At 34.8% G+C, this 18,752-nt stretch overlaps 1 protein-coding gene across 1 annotated transcript; it reads left to right on the top strand.

The window, feature by feature from the left end:
* Positions 1–756: 756 nt before the first annotated feature.
* LOC127864614 (uncharacterized) lies at positions 757–18,396 on the top strand. The gene is made up of 8 exons (XM_052404409.1): positions 757–796; positions 1,173–1,252; positions 3,159–3,438; positions 12,893–12,943; positions 14,614–14,664; positions 15,593–15,658; positions 17,533–17,677; positions 18,311–18,396. The coding sequence occupies exons 3-8, from the start codon at positions 3,349–3,351 to the stop codon at positions 18,394–18,396; spliced, it is 489 nt and encodes a 162-aa protein (XP_052260369.1). The 5' UTR covers positions 757–796; positions 1,173–1,252; positions 3,159–3,348.
* Positions 18,397–18,752: the final 356 nt, after the last annotated feature.

Genomic DNA, 18,752 nt, shown 5'->3' with positions numbered 1-18,752 from the left:
AATATAATGAAAAATAAAGGATAACTTCAGGGAATGAAGTTATTTATTTTTGCGCATAAAGCATGGATTGTTCTCATATAACCTTAAAAGGAATTAGAAATTAGCATAAATGAACTTCAAAACACACTGATATGTGAAGTTGGAATAAGACGTCAATCTCGGAATAAACACATAATTATATGAAGTTTTACCTTTTGTATTTCTTAATGTTGACAAATAAAAAGGACACTTGCACATATATTAAATTGATTTTACTTCAAAACTTGATTTTTAATTGGATGTAAGAACATTAATTAAAAAATCAACATGTACATGCGTGTATGAACACAGTTGAAAAATATAGTTAACATAAAAATACAATTACTGATAATGAAACAGTCAATGTCATACACAAGTGCTTATTACACTTAAAGTATAGTAAAAATGAACAGTTTTGTTTGAGAAAATCACCAAAATGATGTCCATTGCAAGTTTGATGTCTTATGTAAAATTCACATAATTATAATACAGTGCTTTAAAGGTTTATTCATATATATTTATGTAAAAAAGAAAAGGTATTTGCCAATATTATGATAAATTTATTATTTGTGAAATCTTGTTCTGGTTCACATTGGGACCAAAAATCCCATATTAGGGTGAAAGAAAACAACAACAGACATGTTATGAGACTAAACGTGAATTTCTTAACATTTATTATGTAATCAACTTGCAATGAATAATGTTTTTTTTTTTAATTACGGTACTCTTTAATTTTCAGGATCGTGCTTTGACAATTTGTACAGAGCATTAACACCTGGTAAATATGCTTATTGTTTATTGGAAAGGTAGACATGTTTTGAATGTCTCTCCCCCCCCCATAGGTGACATATTGAGATATTAAATACAACTTTAAAGCAATGTTTTCATTTTTTTATTTTAATATTTTCAAAGTATGTTAAATTTGAAGATATGCTTATATTTGTTGTGTTAAAACCAGTAGTGGAATGCTGTCTTTCCTGTGACAAAGCTCTTTTCTTTTTGTTCTTTTTTGTATTTTAACTAAAACATTAGAACAGATTAACACTTCATATTTCATGTGTATATAACCAGAGAAACATCCGCAATTGTGGCATATTTTAACCATGACAGTGCCAGTTTTAGTTTGTTCTATGTATATTTGTATTTTCTTGTAGAAGCTAGGAAGAGTGTTAATCTTTTGAAGATGAAAATCTCAAAAAAAGATCACATAGAACCCTCTCTGTCTCAAAATGTTGTAAGTATTTGGTACAATACAAAAATAATATTTATATGGTTTAAAATATGTATGCACATAATGTAGATATGCACAATGTCAAATTAAAATAAGTATTTGAAAATAAGGCTTAAATAATACAGGTAAAATTCTTTAGATATTTTCCAATAACCATATGGACAGTTTTGCTTTTAGGTCCACAAAGTATCAAAGCTATTGCTTTCATACTTGCAACACTTACTATCATAAGGGGACTGTGCAGGCAAAGTTATGTAACTCTGACTGGCATTTTGACGGAATTATGGGCCCTTTATACTTGAAAATTTGGTTAAGTTTTGGTCCACTATACCCCTAAAGTATCATAGATATTGCTTTCATACTTGGAACACTCGCAAACTATCATAAGGGTACAGTAAAGGGCAAGTTGCATAACTCTGGTTGTCATTTTTATGGAATTATGGCCCTTTTTTGACTTAGTAAGTTTGAATATATGGTTGCATTTTGTGTTTAGATCCACTTTACTTCTAAAGTATCAAGGCTTTTGCTTTAAAACTTCAAATACTTTCATGCTCTCATGAGGGTACTGAACCTGGCAAGTTAAATTTACCTTGACCTTTGAATGACCTTGACTCTCAAGGTCAAATTATTAAATTTTGCTAAAATTGCCATAACTTCTTTATTTATGATTAGATTCGATTATGATTAGATTCGATTGATACTTTTACAAAACAACTCTTAACCACATACCACAATAGACTCCACCCAAACCTTCCTCCCCCATTTTTTTTTATTAAAGATCATCTAATAAATGACCACCACACCCTTACACTATACCCCCCTCCCACCCCAAATTTTTTATTTTATGCCCCCAGTAGGGTGGCATATACATGTAGCCGTTGAACTGTCCGTCAGTATGTCAGTCAGTCAGTCAGTAAGCGGCGCGATAGGGGGCATTGAAGAAGAAGAAGAGGGGGTATATTGCTTTGCTCATGTCGGTCGGTCTGTCGGTTGGTCTGTCGGTCTGTCCACCAGGTGGTTGTCAGACGATAACTCAAGAACACTTGGGCCTAGGATCATGAAACTTTTTGGGTAGATTGATCATGACTCGCAGATGACCCCTATTGATTTTGAGGTCACTAGGTCAAGGTCACGGTGACCCGAAATTGTAAAATGGTTTTCGGATGATAGCTCAAGAGCGCATATGCCTAGGATCATGAAACTTCACAGGTAGATTGATCATGACTCGTAGATGACCCCTATTGATTTTGAGGTCACAAGGTCAAGGTCACGGTGACCCGAAAAAGTAAAATGATTTTCGGATGATAACTAAAGAACGCTTTTGCCTAGGATCATGACACTTCATAGGTACATTGATCGTGACTCACAGATGACCCCTATTGATTTTCAGGTCACTAGGTCAAAGGTCAAGGTCACAGTGACAAAAAACGTATTCACACAATGGCTGCCACTACAACGGACAGCCCATATGGGGGGCATGCATGTTTTACAAACAGCCCTTGTTTGCATTTTTGGAAGATAATGTAATAAATGACCACACCCCCACATTATACACCCCTCTCCACTCCACCCCTCCCTCCTTTGTGATTGAAATTGAGATAGGTCCCTACACCTTAAAAAAGAAAAATAGATGAGTGGTCTGCTGCCGCAAGGCGGTTGTGCTCTTGTCATTACTTTCTGGAGTGACTACTGGTAAGCTGATACCTATGGCTGTCAATATTGAATTGTTTGTCTCTGGAAGTGGTAGTAAATGTGTAAAGATTCTGATAGAAAAGGACCATACAGAAACCTTCTTTTTCCTTGTTGTACATGTATTCCTATATTGTAGTAAAGTAGTTTAAAGTACTTAATAATTTGCCAATGTTTTTTCAAATTTATAGTAAATTAAAATGTTACATTTATTCTTTAGATGTTATCAATCCAGCTTATTGGCATGGACCGGAAACTGGTGCGGATGTTGGGGTCCACACCAGGGCGCATTAACATGCTTGTTAATAGAAACTCGGGCCCACTGGAATGGGCGAACCTGGTGGCAGAAAAAATCAACATAAAAACTGTTCAACCAGAGGAATTGAAATTTCTCCTTAACAAAACTGAACATGAGTTTGTGTTTTCATTGGATGAAGTTAAGAAAAGGGCAACCTCCAGACACAGGAAAGAGCTGGAAGTTTTCTGCCTTCTACCTAAAAGTAAGTAATACATGTAACCCACTAAACAGCCTGAAACTGCAATGTTTGGCAAATTATTTGAGCTTTACTTGCCATGCTTTTTTATCCCCCGGGTTCCTGATCGAAAGATCGGGGGTATATTGTTTTTGGCCTGTCTGTCATTCATTCATAGTGTGTGTCCTAAAACTTTAACCTTGGTTAAAGTTTTATAACTTTTGCATTATTGAAGATAGCAACTTCATATTTGGCATGCATGTGTATCTCAAGGAGCTGCACATTTTGAGTGGTGAAAAGTCAAGGTCATCCTTCAAGGTCAAATATCATTGTATTTTTATTATGCCCCCAGAACATAGGTTCTGGGGGCATATTAAAATCGCACCGTCAGTCAGTTAGTCCGTCCGGATTAGTTTCCGCTCAATAAGTCAAGCAATTGTCATCTGATCTTCACCAAACTTCATGAAAATGTGTAAGGCAATAACATCTAGGTAAAGTTTGATAATCAGCCAAATTGACCCAGACACTCTTGAGTTATGTCCCTTGAATCATCTTTAAATTTTTTTTTTCTCGTTTCCGCTCAATAACTTGAGCAATTGTTATCAGATCTTCACCAAAATTTCATGAAAATGTGAAAGGCAAAAACATCTAGGTCAAGTTCGATAATAAGCCAAATTGACCCAGACACTGCTGAGTTACGGCCCTTGAATCATCGTAAAATTGTTTTTTTCTCTTTTCCGCTCAATAACTCGAGCAAATTTCATAGGATCTTTACCAAACTTCATGAAAATGTGTAAGGCAATAATATCTAGGCCAAGTTTGATAATCGGCCAAATTGACCCAGACACTCCTGAGTTACGGCCCTTGGATCATCGTAAAATTTTTTTTTTTTCTTGTTTCCGCTCAATAACTCGAGCAAATGTCATAGGATCTTCGCCACACTTCATGAAAATGTGTTAGGCAATAACATCTTGGTCAAGTTCGATAATCAGCCAAATTGACCAAGACACTCCTGAGTTACGGCCCTTGAATCATTGAAAAATTGAGTTTTTTTCTCGTTTCCACTAAACTTCATAAAAATGTGTAAGACAATAAAATCTAGGTTAAGGATGATAATCAGTCAAATTTACCCAGTCACTCTTGAGTTACAGCCCTTGGATTATCAAAATTGTTTTTTTTCATGTTTCCACTCAATAACTCGAGCAAATACCATAGGATCTTCACCACACTTCATGAAAATGTGTAAGGCAGTAACATCTAGGTCAAGTTGGATAATAAGCCAAATTGACCTAGACACTCCTGACTTACGGTCCTTGGATCATCGAAAAATTGAGGTTTTTTCTCGTTTCCGCTTAACTTCATAAAAATGTGTAAGACAATAAAATCTAGGTTAAGGTTGATAATCAGCCAAATTTACCCAGGCACTCTTGAGTTACGGCCCTTGAATCGTAAAAAAATTGTGTTTCCGCTCGAAAAATGCTCAAAACTTCTATGTTGCTTCAGATGTAACCTGCATATTTGGTATGCATGTGTATATGGACAAAGCCTTTCCATACTCGCACAAATTTTGGCCCCTTTGACCTTTACCTTGAACTTAGGGTCTGCGTTAAGGTTTTGAAATCTGCGTTTAGCTTTCGAACAAGCGTTTTTTGGGGGCATATGTATTCCGATGGAGACAGCTTCAAAGCGGCGCAAAAGGGGGCATTGTGTTCCTGACAAACACATCTCTTGTTTGGTTTTGAGGTTGAGGATATATAATTATTAATGCTATGGTTGACTTCTCCAGGTCAGGGATTTTAATTGAAGCAGAGTCCTGCTTTTAATGCAATAATATTGCAATTTTCTCACTGTTGACTCTTGCAAATAAACTGCTTTTCATCATTTTGATGCAAATGTTACTGAAAATGTGAATCAATAATTATTTTATTTCAGAAAACGTGTTTTTTGCATAGTATTCCTCAAAAATTGATGTTACATAATGTTATCCCCTGCCATAGGCGGAGGGATATTGAATTTGTTTTGGTGTTGTCCATCTGTCCGTCCTTCTGTCGGTCCAGCACTTTTGTGTCCGGAACCATATCTTGGAATTGAAACTTCGTATGTGTATATATATGGATAAGAGGATGATGTACGCCAAATGGCATTTTACACCATCTGTTACAGTTAATAACTGCGTCATGGCCCTTTGTATCTTAAAAAAATGCTTTTTAATATAAGCCTAGAGCTTTATCTCCAATAACAATTGAGCCAGATCCATGAAACTTGCCATAATTGTTCTCAATCATCTGGGGATGCTTCACATTCAAAACCCATAATCGAAGGGGCTTAGGTCAAAGTCACACATTGCGGTCAAAGGTCAATTTTTTTATGAATTATTCATTATTTTGTCATTCCTTTACTATACCAAGGGATTCTGTTTTAAATGTTCAAAATTGTTCTCCATTATCTTGCTGAGTGTTAAATATAAAATCCAGGTTGCTAGAGTCATGGTCAAAGGCACACACAAAAGCCAAAATCGCACATTTTGATTAAATATGGCGTATTTGGTAAGGATTGTACAATACTAAAATGGATTCTTAAAATGTCCTGATGTAATTGTTGTCAATTATCAGGCAGTGCAAGACCTATGTGTTTTTGACCAAAGTCATGGTCACACATCAAAGGTCATATATTTGTAGAAATATTTATTATTTAGCCATTATTTTTCTATGCATCAGTGGATTATGTCATAACCTTACATAATTCTTCTCCATCTTCTTCCTTGCTGTGTGTCATATGTAAGATTCATGTCTTGGGTTAAGGTCAAGGTTCATGTCTAGGGTTAAGGTCAACGTCACACAATATACTTCATGTAAGGTTATAAGATTCACATTAAGGGTCAATGTTACACAAATGCTTTTTCCAGAATTATGTATACATCTTTGTACTTAGAAATTACATGTTAGAGATCTTGTGCTCCAACAAGGGAAAGCATATAGTCCCTGACTTGTCTGTCCTTCCTTCTCTCATAATTATCCTCCGCCAATGGTTTAGGGATATAGAATTGGTGTTTTTCGTCCGTCAATATGTCAGTATGTTCATCCGTCCGATATGCACCCATCCTTAAACAAAATGTGTGTGTCGGGGGGTGTAGGGGGGGGATATCAATTCAACAAATTTGCTTGTTTATTCCAAGTTTAATTTCTTAGTGTAATTTCACATAATGTTTTTATGTAGCCAGTGGTGGTATATACAATGTTTTATATCAGTTAACAGATTTCAGTAATTGTAAATTACAATTTTTTTAGCAAGAATGCAGATAAATCAGGTTTTTAAACACAAGGTGATTCTTTTGTTTATGTTATTATTGCCTGTTGCCAGTGTTGTTTATGTTTGCTGATGTTATATATTTTAAGTTTTATGTAAAGAACACAAATGTGTAAGGAGTAAGGGGCACAGATAAAAGAGCAGTCAATAAGAATGTTTATACTGTCGTTGGACAAACAGCAGTATTTTGGGAATACCATGACTGGCGGTTGGGTGTGAGGTGATTTGTGTCGGGATATATTTGTTCAGGGCCTAACTTAGCCCAGCAAGGATGTATTTACATTTTTTTTGTCAAAATGATGAGCATTGTGACAATGTGAGATGGATTGTCACACATAAAAACCAGCTCCAATGCAATGTCAGTATCAGAATTCAAGGTAAAAGATATTTGCTTTTAAAGAAACTATTCAAAAGTGATATTGTAATGGGACAGAGTTGTGTGTGCAACAAGATCATTATTATCATTCAATATTGAATATCAAGTTTTGGAAATGAGTTCTTAAAACCCCTTTTTATTGTCCATTATGGACAAATTTCATATATCTTTGCAGAAGTTATTAACATGATGGGATGGAGCATTGTGTTCAAGAACCAGGTCACGATTCAAATCCCAAGTTCGATTATAGTTAATAACCCCTAACTCTTTGTACAACATGGATGGATTTTTATAAGCTGTTGAAAAAGGGACATATAGTTTCACCCTTGGCGGGCGGGCGGCGGCGTCCACAGCAGTGTCCGCTTTCTAATTCAAATAGTTTTTATCCGATCTTCACCAAACTTGGTCAGATGTTGTATTTAGACAATATCTAGGTCAAGTTTCGAATATGGGACATGCCGGGTCAAAAACTAGGTCACGGGTTCAATTAGTGCATTTCAAGGATTTAGCATTGTGTCTGCTCTCTAATTGAAGTAGTTTTTATCCTATCCTAACTGAATTTGGTCAGAAGTTGTGTCTAAATGATATCTAGGTCAAGTTCAAATATGGGTAAAAAACTAGGTCACGAGGTTTTCATCGGATCTACATCAAATTTGGTCAGAAGTTCAAATATGGGTCATGGTAAAGTTATCTAGTTGTCCAAAACCTTCAAACGGGCATATCTTGCAACAGTTTGGCTCTCTTGTTTTATAATGGGCCTAGTTGACAATGGTTGTTTGTTTGAGTGTCAAGAACAAAAGCAGGTCCAAGGTTATTGTCACTGTTAAAACTCAAATATAGAGATCAATCAAAACACATTTTCTGAAGCATTCATTAATAAATATTTAATATTTGGTCTGTATCAATTGATAGTAACTCCTTTAACACTCTGATGGTGTCATGGTGGTCACATGGTAGAAACAGTATTAAATAGCAAAAAAACTTAATATATCCTCTAAATCCAAATTTGAACGGGTATTTTTCGATCACCTGGGCCTACAAAGTATTTAACAAAACCTTAATATAGATTGATTGGTCACTGTCGGCTCGGGTACTACTTACATGTACCCCGGGTACTCTAAAGTATACTTACATGTACCCCGGGTACGGTAAATATACGTAATTGTACCTGGTCGATATTAGACTGTACCCGAGTTATATTTCAGTCCGAAATCTGATGTCGTAAAACGCGCTACCGATTATCTTAAACGAATTTCTCTTTAAAAAAAACTGCATCAACACGCTCTTTTAGTATGAGTTTCGATAATATAGAGGCCATATTACAAAAAATTGACATAAATGTGAATATAATTGATTTTAAAAAAATAGCCGACAACGACCGATTTAGCGTTACATTTCCCGGGTACGTTTTAGTATATTTACCGTACCCGTACATGTAAGTAGTACCCGAGCCGACAATGACCAATCGAGCCTTAATATACCATATTTAGTTATACAATTGAACATTTAAGACACCACACCAGATCATGTCTTCCAGGTCATTACAAAATGTTGCTGTTAGTAAGCCCCATTCATACATCTTACCTGTACTTTAGCAAAATACATTGTCATGTCGCTTTTTTCATTCAAGTGCATTTATTTACCTGTCATCAAAAACACATCGGTGGGGTGGGGTTAGTGATTTCAGAATATGATTTGTGATAGCCTTTGAAATTGTAATTTTGTATTTATTATACGTGGGTTTGTATATTGTCTATTGCTCTTTTAAATGTGTTCAACATTGTGACCAGGGATGGAAATTAGTGGGTAAAGTGGTTACCCTTGAGCCCGTGGCCAGTACATTTTGGCCTGGGCAACTCAAATTCAAAAGTTAGTAGTCCGGCTGGGCAACTTGCTTTATTAGCTTGAAACAATACAGTGCAATTAAACATTTAATGAAATTGGCGACTGTGAGTTAACAGGCCTTTCCGCCCTATGCTACGCGGGTCCGAATATCTGCCCCATTTCCAATCTAAACTTTTTTTTTCCCCCAATTGAAAAAAAAATTCCCAATTCCCCCCCCCCCCCCCCCCCATAATTTTTTTTTTAACCTTTTAATTTATAAGTTAACCTGATCTAGTGTAGAAAATAGAAAAAATATTGCATAATTAAATTATCAGTTGCCTTGAATTTGTTTTTAAAACAGTAAAATATGTTAAATTGATTATTTAAGACTTTCCTTATTTTCCGGCGTTTCGTTTGATTTTTTTCTTTAAAAAAGGCCAGGTTCTTTCCCCAAAATCGGATAAAAAAAAACTGCACTTCTCACACATGTTCATAATATTTTGTAAATTTTTTATAATAGGTTATCAAAATAGTCGTTATTTACCAGTTAACAGCTTCTTTGAAATATAAGAAACACTATTTACATGCGATAATTTTTCCCGATTGAGCCAAAATGGGGTTTTTTACGATGCGAAATTCCCAAAATATCAGTGCGGTGTTTTCCCAAAATGGAGCGGAAAAGGCCTGGTTAATAATTAGTTTAATAAAATTAATTTATCAAAGCCAATCAAATGATTTAACTCCGACTTATTTTAGGACATAATACACAGAAAGTTTGTAAATTAAGCAATGTTTTTGTTTGGTTATCTTTTATTTTATTTAAAGAAAGTTTTATATACACATGACATTATGTACATTGTACTGGGCTCGTTAGTCTTTAGCTGGGCAACCAAAATACTAAAGATGGTTGCCCGTGTTGGCAACCAATTGTAAAACATTAGTTTCCATCCCTGATGACAGCTCAGTTATTTGTTTGACTGTTAAAATAGTTTATTTATTTGAACCTTTTGTTTTTCTTCAGTTTGATACAGATCACACCGTACCATGCCATTATAATGACAGAAGGGCATATATAGTTGAATATGTCAGTTGAAAGTTTATTTTGTGTCTTACCCTTATAATTTACTTGCATAGTTGGATAATGTTTCACACATGATAGACTAGTTTAAGAGGAAGTTTAAAATGCATAAAAGTGCTCAAACGGTACCTGAAAAAAACGCTTATCGTGTAGAGAGCCGAACCAGTATCGTTCTCAAAATTTATGAGAACGATACTGGTTCGGCTCTCTGCACTGTAGTTACAAATAAAGGAGATTGTATGCATACAGTGTAGATAGATTAATTGAGTGGTAAAAAGTCAAGGTAATCCTTCAAGGTCAAAGGTCAAATATCATTGTATTTTTCTTTCCTAAAACTTAAACCTTCCTTAAAAGTTTGGTCATAACTTTTTTAATATTGAAGATAGCAACTTGATATTTGGCATGCATGTGTATCTCATGAAGCTGCATGTTTTGAGTGGTGAAAGGTCAAGGTCATCCTTCAAGGTCAAAGGTCAAATTTATGGCTTCAAAGCGGCGCAATAGGGGGCATTGTGTTTCTGACAAACACATCTCTTGTTTGATTTATATATCATAATCACTTTCTATATAACATTCTATGCACAAAGCACACAGCTTTGATATTTCAAATGTTACATCAGATTGTGGTCATTTACAAAGATTGTTCAAATCCAGAGCTCCAGATAAGGGTCGTATTTTCGTAATTACGAATTATTTTCAAGTCTGTTACACTGTAACTCCAATATAACGCGGATGACGGGGTCCAAGCCACGCAACAGCGTTATAAACGGACAGCGTTATAAGTTTTGAGCTTATTTATTTAAGGGGCTATAAAAACAGGTAAAGTATAGCCTATAATATTGGTCCTGTGTATTTTCATGCTGTGTTGTCATCCGCAAATACATGCATATAAACCGAATCGAACGATAACAGTATACATACCGCTTTTCTAATGTGCACATTTATCCGATAATCCAATATAATTACATCACTTACGAAAAAATAATGTTTAACATTTATGACAAGAAATATGTTTACGAACTTCGTAAACAAATTCATATGCCTACGCCGTTTTTCAGAAAAATTAGTACAGTGCATTATGGGACACAGCTTTCATTGGACGATCGAAATTAAATTTAGATTGAATGCAATACGATACATGTACAAAGAAATGTTTTATTGCGTCATACGCAGCATGTAAAAAAACGTGTTTTCCGTGGACTTTCTGATAACGGGCATAAATTTAAGTGCATCTCTGTTAACTATTACACTGCGTTAGCATGTAAATAAATCGTCAGGATTTTTAAATTTATTTTTCGTATACGTTCTGAAACATTAAACACACACAAAAACATTTTTATTTATCAAGCATGTGTAGCATATAATAAACGATAACACACTTACACAGCCATACTTTATACAATGAAATACAATACAAGATAAATACAAAACATAAACAGGTAAATAACTTTAATTTGATAATTATTCTGCTTGCGCTTGCCTTATTGAAATTAGCGCACCGAATAGGGAATACATGTAATAAACACAGACGAGTGTTCACACCTTTATTGACATTACACAACAGATTTACACCAATTAGCTGTCGAGTGTCGTTTAACCTCTAATCGATTAAAATCAGTTAAACGGACGGATAAAGCAATCAAACTATGATCGCCGGCTTTTTTGAATTTATGAAAATACATGAAGTTGCATAACATGGATTTGAATCAGTATGGAAGGTTGGAGAAAAAACGGGATCCAAGGACCCCCCGCGTTATATTGGACACAGCGTTATAACGGACCGCACTATATTGGAGTTACAGTGTACATATTTATTTTAAAATTTTGTCGTTCCATTAAGAATTACAAAATCAAGTTACGAATATTATGTTTACATCGGTTCGTATCGATTTTTATTGAGTTCTTTTCGCATATTTAAGATCTTTGCGGTGCTTATATAGAATGGTTATCGGGTTTGTTTAACAAAGCGCATTTTTTCCAATAAAAGCGGCGTATACAGTCTATCTGTCAAAAAACAATGACGGCGCCCAAGAGCGTCCTAAAAACCTGCAAAGCGTCCAAAAACACGCTTTTAACATATTGTACGCAAAGTGAGCCGAAGTTAAATGTTTAGATAGACATTATAGAAAAGACCTTATATGATGTTGTATGTACAGTTGCCGACACAGTCGGAAAAGCTAAACAAAAACGCGACACGACGGGTCCAAACTTAAACACAAAAAAACATTGAACAAGTGGAAGGGACAAGTCCTGTGGATAATCTTTGAAAAGATTGAAGGGGAGACCCGTTTTAATTGTGAAATATGTAAAAATTCATCTAAGGCATGCAATCTAAGCACAGTTTGGGCATATGAAGGTATTTGAAAAATAAAATTGTATAATACTGAAAAGACACTGATGAACGCGTATAAATAAAGTTGCTGGTATGTTTATTTTGATTTTTTTTTTTGCATGAAAATAACCATTATTATTTATTTTTAGGTCATTTAGAAAAAATAAGAATTATTTTCCAAAACTTAGTAGTAACGTTAAGAATAAAATTTCAGAGTTAAGAATTCTTTTTGAAAATCTGGTAGTAATTTAAGAATTTCACAAAACCTTATCTGGAGCTCTATAATCATGCCCATGGGTTTGAAACTGGGAAGGCTGTATAATATATCTAAGCAATCTAGGGCATTTTTGCCCTCTTGTTGTTTAACATAGATTTTTGCATTCAACACACACATCTTAAGGTATACAAGATGGTGTTTCATGCTCAAGAACCATATTGCTGATTTAAGGAAAACAAGTCTAGTTCTGTGTCAACGTGGTATATAGTGGTTATTTAGCATAGATGACAGCTCTTGTCTTACAGTGTAGTTATGATTAATTATGCATAGAATGATTTACTATTTAAGATTGACTCTGACAAGGGAACAGCAAAACTCAAATGTGCCACAGTATCAAAGGTAAATATTTACTTTTTTTCCATATAAGCCCATTTTACCAAATTATTTACAGTCGTTGACTTTATTATCTTTTTTAAAAAATCTTTTATAAGTAAAACCTGAGGGCGTGGCCACATGAGCGCCGTATGTGGCCAGTTAAGGTCAGGCCGCTCATTTCTGCTCTTTAAGCACTATTCTCTCGTATGCAGCCAGCAGCAAGTCTTCCTTGTCCAAACAACAAAATTTGACCTGTGTATTACGATCGCTTGACCCAATCATATGCTCTCGATAAAAAATCAAGAATCGCCTTGAGGCCTTGTTTTAAAGTTCACACAAGTTTACATATAGAAAGAACAACAATATCTTTTGGCGAGATAAATGTACCTACGTTATAAGCAAAGAACCTGTGCAACAATTCCCGGGCTTTTAAGTCTGTTTAGTTAACACGGTAGTAACTTTTTCCATATATAAAAAAGCTCACCCATCCAACTTTTAAGCGCCCAGTTGGACAAGGGATAGAAAGAAGAAGTCACATGCTTGAGTACATTTCAACCCATGCGCATTGCACGTTTTTTTCGCATAAAAAACAGTGGAGCGATACAGGGCCATTATGGCCCTCTTGTTTAGAAAATGTTCTGACAAAATAAGAAATGCTTGCTTAAAGCTTAATCTCTTTCTTTTCAAAATAATTTTCAGACGACCTTATGAGAAAACAACTTGGGAAAGGGAGATTGCTTTGTGTGAGCATTTCTCTTATCCAAGTTGATTTCCCTAACATTTGAAACAAACATGTTAGCAACTTGGAAAGAGAAGAAAAGCTTGTAATTTTATAAAACTTTTTAAAATATCAATTTATCCTTTTTTTACCCTAAATATTTCTAACTTTTTTGTTTAAGTTCATAATTTTATGTACAGTATAATTATACATTTGTCATAAATGTGCGATACATTAAACGTTCTTATATATATTGGAATTAAAAGTAGAAAACATGAAAGGATACCTTTAAATTTTGCTCAGCTGACCCTCAACTTCCTTTAACTGTGCTAAGAAGCCAACCTGTCGTATGCAGCCAGTTTGGGTATGTTCCTTCACTGGCTGCTTACCACAGGTTTTACTGTATATATATATATATATATATAAACAGTTAATTTAACTTGTTGCAATTTGAAAATAAATGAATCAATGTGATTATTAAAATACCTAACTAAAACACTATTATTGAGCTTGATTTATCACAGAAATTTCAATCTCTTCTATTTCCCCGACCTCGAAGTCGAGAGTTAGGTTTAATTTTTTCAGTTGGCTAGTTTCTCAGTAGTGACTTGACGGATTTCACGACTTCTGTTCATTAACCCCTCGAACAGAATTTAATGAAACTTGACAGGAATAATCCTTGGGTGACCCATTTTCAAAGTTGTTTAAATTGTTCCTCTTAACTGCATGTGTTGGTTAAAAAAAAACTTAAAAATCATCTCTGTAACCACATGGATCTAGGCTTTAATATTTTATGTGTTACCACATTTTGTGGTTCTCTACTAAGTTTGTTCAAATCCTTTTCTTCTTAACACTCAAAATCAGCAACTGAAATTGAACTCAGCTGATAACATGTAGCCAAATTACCCAGTGGAAAATTTTGTTGCTGATTTGGGCTTGGGAATTAAATTTTACTGTACAATAATGTAATTTTCAGGTCAACGTGGATCATGAAAGCAAGAAACAAAAATGTGAAACTGTGTCTAAGGTATTCATTTTAATAGTTAATATTTTTGCAGATCTTGAAGATTGTTGAGATGTTAAACTTTTATAAGAATTAAGAAAGATAGCAGTTTGATTTTGTACACCTGGTGTTTTCCTTTTTTGTGTTTTGGGCGGCGATGCATTTTAATATCTGGTGCATATCTTGGTCGTGCATGATGAGATTTTGCATTTAATTGGCAAAACGTAATATTTTTATTACAATGTGTTACTGATTGGTTAAGGTCAGGTTACACTTTAAGTTTGTGCCTTAGACTCAAATGGATAGTGAGCATATTATAAAATTTGAATTTGGTGTACTGTCCATAGCTGTGTTGTTCATGAAGGGATGTCGAAACAAATTTACAAAAAGTGATAATCATATCAAAATAACATAAATGTCAAAGTCAAAAATATTGAAATATTCTTTGTTTGGTAGATTATTTTTTCCCAAAATTGAGGACCAGGCCCTTTCCCCAAATCAAGAAAAAAAGCACTGACAATGCAAAAGACCACTGAGAAATGATTAAAAAAAGAAGAGTGATGTCCTTTACATTAATATTTTAATATAATAAGTTTTTTTATAGGCTTTTTAGCTTCCCTTCATTTCTTATCATGAGCTCTAAATGTTGCATACACTTTGAAAACTTGCCCTTAAATCCAAACTTTTTAGGAAGATCTTGTGTATGATATATGCAGGGGATACCCCTCATATAAGCTCATTGACATAATGAAAAAAAATATTTGAGCCAAATTTATAATTCTGTAGGCATTATTGAGACTGATGATCTAGAAATGTTGTGAGAAGAATATAAGAATATTCATTTAATGAGTGTTTAAAGTGCTCAAGTATAGCTTTAAAGGGACTAGTTCTCAGATTTTTGGATTTTTTACAGTTTGTCCAATATTAATCATATGGATAATATATTTGATAGACGGAAACATGCGTGTATATAGAGGAGGATGAAGAGGAGGATGAAACAAGAGCAAGCCCTCAGAAGGTATGCAATATTAAATTACCTTATTAGTGCCTTACCAGTTCCATCAAAGGGGACTTTAGGTTAACCATGTCTCTCATGTGTCATGTCTTTCTTGTCAGTAAAATTTGTTCAATAATGTGGATTCTGTAAACTCTAAAAAAAATAATTTTTACTGAAGATTCTATTTAAGCTCACCTTGGCATGAATGAGCTACTGTGATCATCCTATTTCGGCAGCCGGCGCCCTGCTAGGTCCGGTGTTTGTTGTAAACTTTTATACCATTATCACTATAGCGGTTACATTTTTCATCCAAACTTGATGAAACTTGGTCAAATTGTTTATCTGGACACAATCTAGGCTGAGTTCAAATCTTCCATCTGCATCCAAAGACTAGGTCACAAGGCCAAATCTTAGAAAAAGCTTGTAACCCCTCTACAGGCCACAATTTATGACTCAATCTTGATGAAACTTGGTCAGAATGATTAATTTAACAATGTCTAGAGGCCTTATTTATGACTTATTAATGAATGATTTTGGTTAGAATGTTTACATGTATCTTGACTCGATTCATTCCGTGCTGGAATTTCAGTCAGGTATGTCCAAAAACTAGGTGACCAGGTCACATTTTCAAAAATCTGTGTAACCACTGTAGAGGCTGCCTTTATGACTCTATCTTGATAAAACCTTGTCCGAATTTTCATATTGACATTTTGTAGGCTGCAGGGGCTTTGATCTGATTTTGGGAAAAGGGCCTGGCCTTTTTTAGGGGGGAAAAATCGTGCGAAACGTTAAATTTTGGGGGGAAAATCCTGCGAAAAGCCGGATTTTGGGGAAAATAAGGGAAGTCTAAAATAATCAATTTAGCATATTTACTGTTTTTAAAACAAATACAAGGCAACAGATAATTTACTAAAGCAATATTTTACTAGTTTCTACAGTGGACCAGGTTAACATATATATATATATATATATATATATATATATATATATATATATATATATATATATATATATATATATATAAAAACGTAAAAAAACAACAAAAAAACAACAAAAAAAATTTTTTTTGGAGGGGGAAAATGAAAATTCAAGGGGAAAGGGCCGATTTTCGGCGGGTGCCAAAGAAGGAAAAAAAAAACTTGGCTGGATTATGTGCATCCATAAATCTAGGTCATCAGGTCAAATCTTATTTCCAATATATTTCCATATAAACATAACCATATAACATGTTTGAAAGCTACATATATGTCTCAATATTGATAGACACATTCAAAATGTTTCTCTTGACAATTTTAAGGCCATTTTATGCCCCACGTAGAATAAGATTGGGTATATATTAATTTGCTGGAATGTTGGTCTGTCGGTAGATCAGTTTGTTTTGATCAATAACTTTTGAACGGATTTACCTATTTCTTTGATACTTTCCATGTGCCTTTGCCATTTAATGACACCTATTCAAGGTCACTGTCACACTAAGAGTGAAAATTGTTTCTGAGTATAACTTGTGGACGGAGGGACTGATTAGCTTGATACTTCCCATGTGCATTGGTTTTGAACAATAGATGGCCCTTTTGAGATGGAGGTCAAAGGTCACTGTCACACTTAGTTGGAAATCATTTCCAATCAATAACTCGTCAACTGATCCACCAATTGGCTTGATACTTCACATGTGCATTGGCCTTGACAGCTAATGACCCCTATTGAAAATGGGATCACTAGTTCAAAGGTTAATGTAACTGTGAATTTTAAGTTTGATTTAATTTAATTTGTACTAGAGCTTCAAAAGTAGCCCGTTGTTGCTTTTTGGTAAAAAAGCAGGTTGATTTACCCACCTCCCGAGTCAGAAACCTTTGACAATTCTTCCTAAGGTAACCCACTACCACACTGTACTGCAGGTAATACCAGCCAGTGCTTGGCCAGTATTCTCGAAGTCTGTGTCCATGGCTACCACTGCACGTCCTGACAGTGCAACCCCTGGGGCAACATGCTCCCACACCATGGAAACCAGTGGGCCTAGCATTGAAACATTGAAGAAACCAGGTAGATCAGGGGGGGTAGCAATCGTTTTAACCTGTTTATTTTAGCTTGATAACATTGATGCCCTAGGCTTATTGAGACTCTCTTGAGTCAGTTTCCTGAGTATAACTATTAGATGGTTTCTTAATATCTAATTATTGCTTTTAGAGACGGGATCGAACCTAGGACTTCCTGGTTATTATGTGGACAACAAATCTACACCAAGCTTACCTGTAATGGATGGCATTAAATATTGTCACTTTAGATCGATACTTTGCTGGCAGCCTTGTTTGCACATACGCACATACACATGTATTTAATTTTAGCTTGAAATGGACAATGTGTTTCCGCAAAAAGAATGAAAATATAACTTTCTCTACTTCCAGGTCTTATACAAATTCTTTTATTACAAACTTAATATTATCAGTCTTTAATTTAGGTATAAAGTACACCAGATCTGAATTAAGTATATCACGGTGTGAAATCCCTTTGTACATGTATATTAAACAGCTGGTAAAGCAGACTTGTGAATGACTTCAGTAATGAACCCTTCATAAAAATGTCATTGTATGAAATTGAAAATTTCTGAAGTGATGAGTCTAGCATATCACTAACGGGTGTCATGTTAAAGTGTTCTATATTGTGTGTTGCATACAGAGATTGCCACTGGCATAGCTGAGTGCACTGGCCCGGAACATCTGTCACAGAGTCCTGCTCAGCTGATTCAGGTTCGCAAGGAGTAACCCAGTGACTGGTGGGATGGAGAGCTACAGGTGAGAAAATATCTTATGTTGGTGTGTTGATCAGTCCATCAATTGCAGCAATGAATAAACCACTAACAGTTTTACTCTCATCAATTTCAGTAGTTGTCGTAAGATTATCACCAATTTATAGATCACCTTAGAACAAAGTAATCATGACACACAATTGTTGTCAGTTCTTGTCTAGCATCAGTTATATGTTGTGTGGTGTAAACTTGTATCCATTTACTACTCAAAAAGCCACATTTGTCATCCAATCATGATGAAACTTGGTTAGGATGTTTACCATAATATATAGGCAGAGTTAAAATGTGTGTCACATTTGTTCAATAACAAGG

Source organism: Dreissena polymorpha, chromosome 1 (genome assembly GCF_020536995.1).
Source record: "Dreissena polymorpha isolate Duluth1 chromosome 1, UMN_Dpol_1.0, whole genome shotgun sequence".
Lineage (NCBI taxonomy): Eukaryota > Metazoa > Mollusca > Bivalvia > Myida > Dreissenidae > Dreissena > Dreissena polymorpha.
This window is presented reverse-complemented; position numbering and strand designations above follow the sequence as displayed.

Bases quoted from the DNA above. Each gene is read 5' to 3' on its own strand.
- LOC127864614 (XM_052404409.1), top strand. From the start codon at position 3,349: ATGAGTTTGTGTTTTCATTGGATGAAGTTAAGAAAAGGGCAACCTCCA. The intron at 3,439-12,892 runs GTAAGTAATACA...TTACTATTTAAG, and splicing joins TTTCTGCCTTCTACCTAAAA to ATTGACTCTGACAAGGGAAC. The intron at 15,659-17,532 runs GTATGCAATATT...ACTGTACTGCAG, and splicing joins CAAGAGCAAGCCCTCAGAAG to GTAATACCAGCCAGTGCTTG.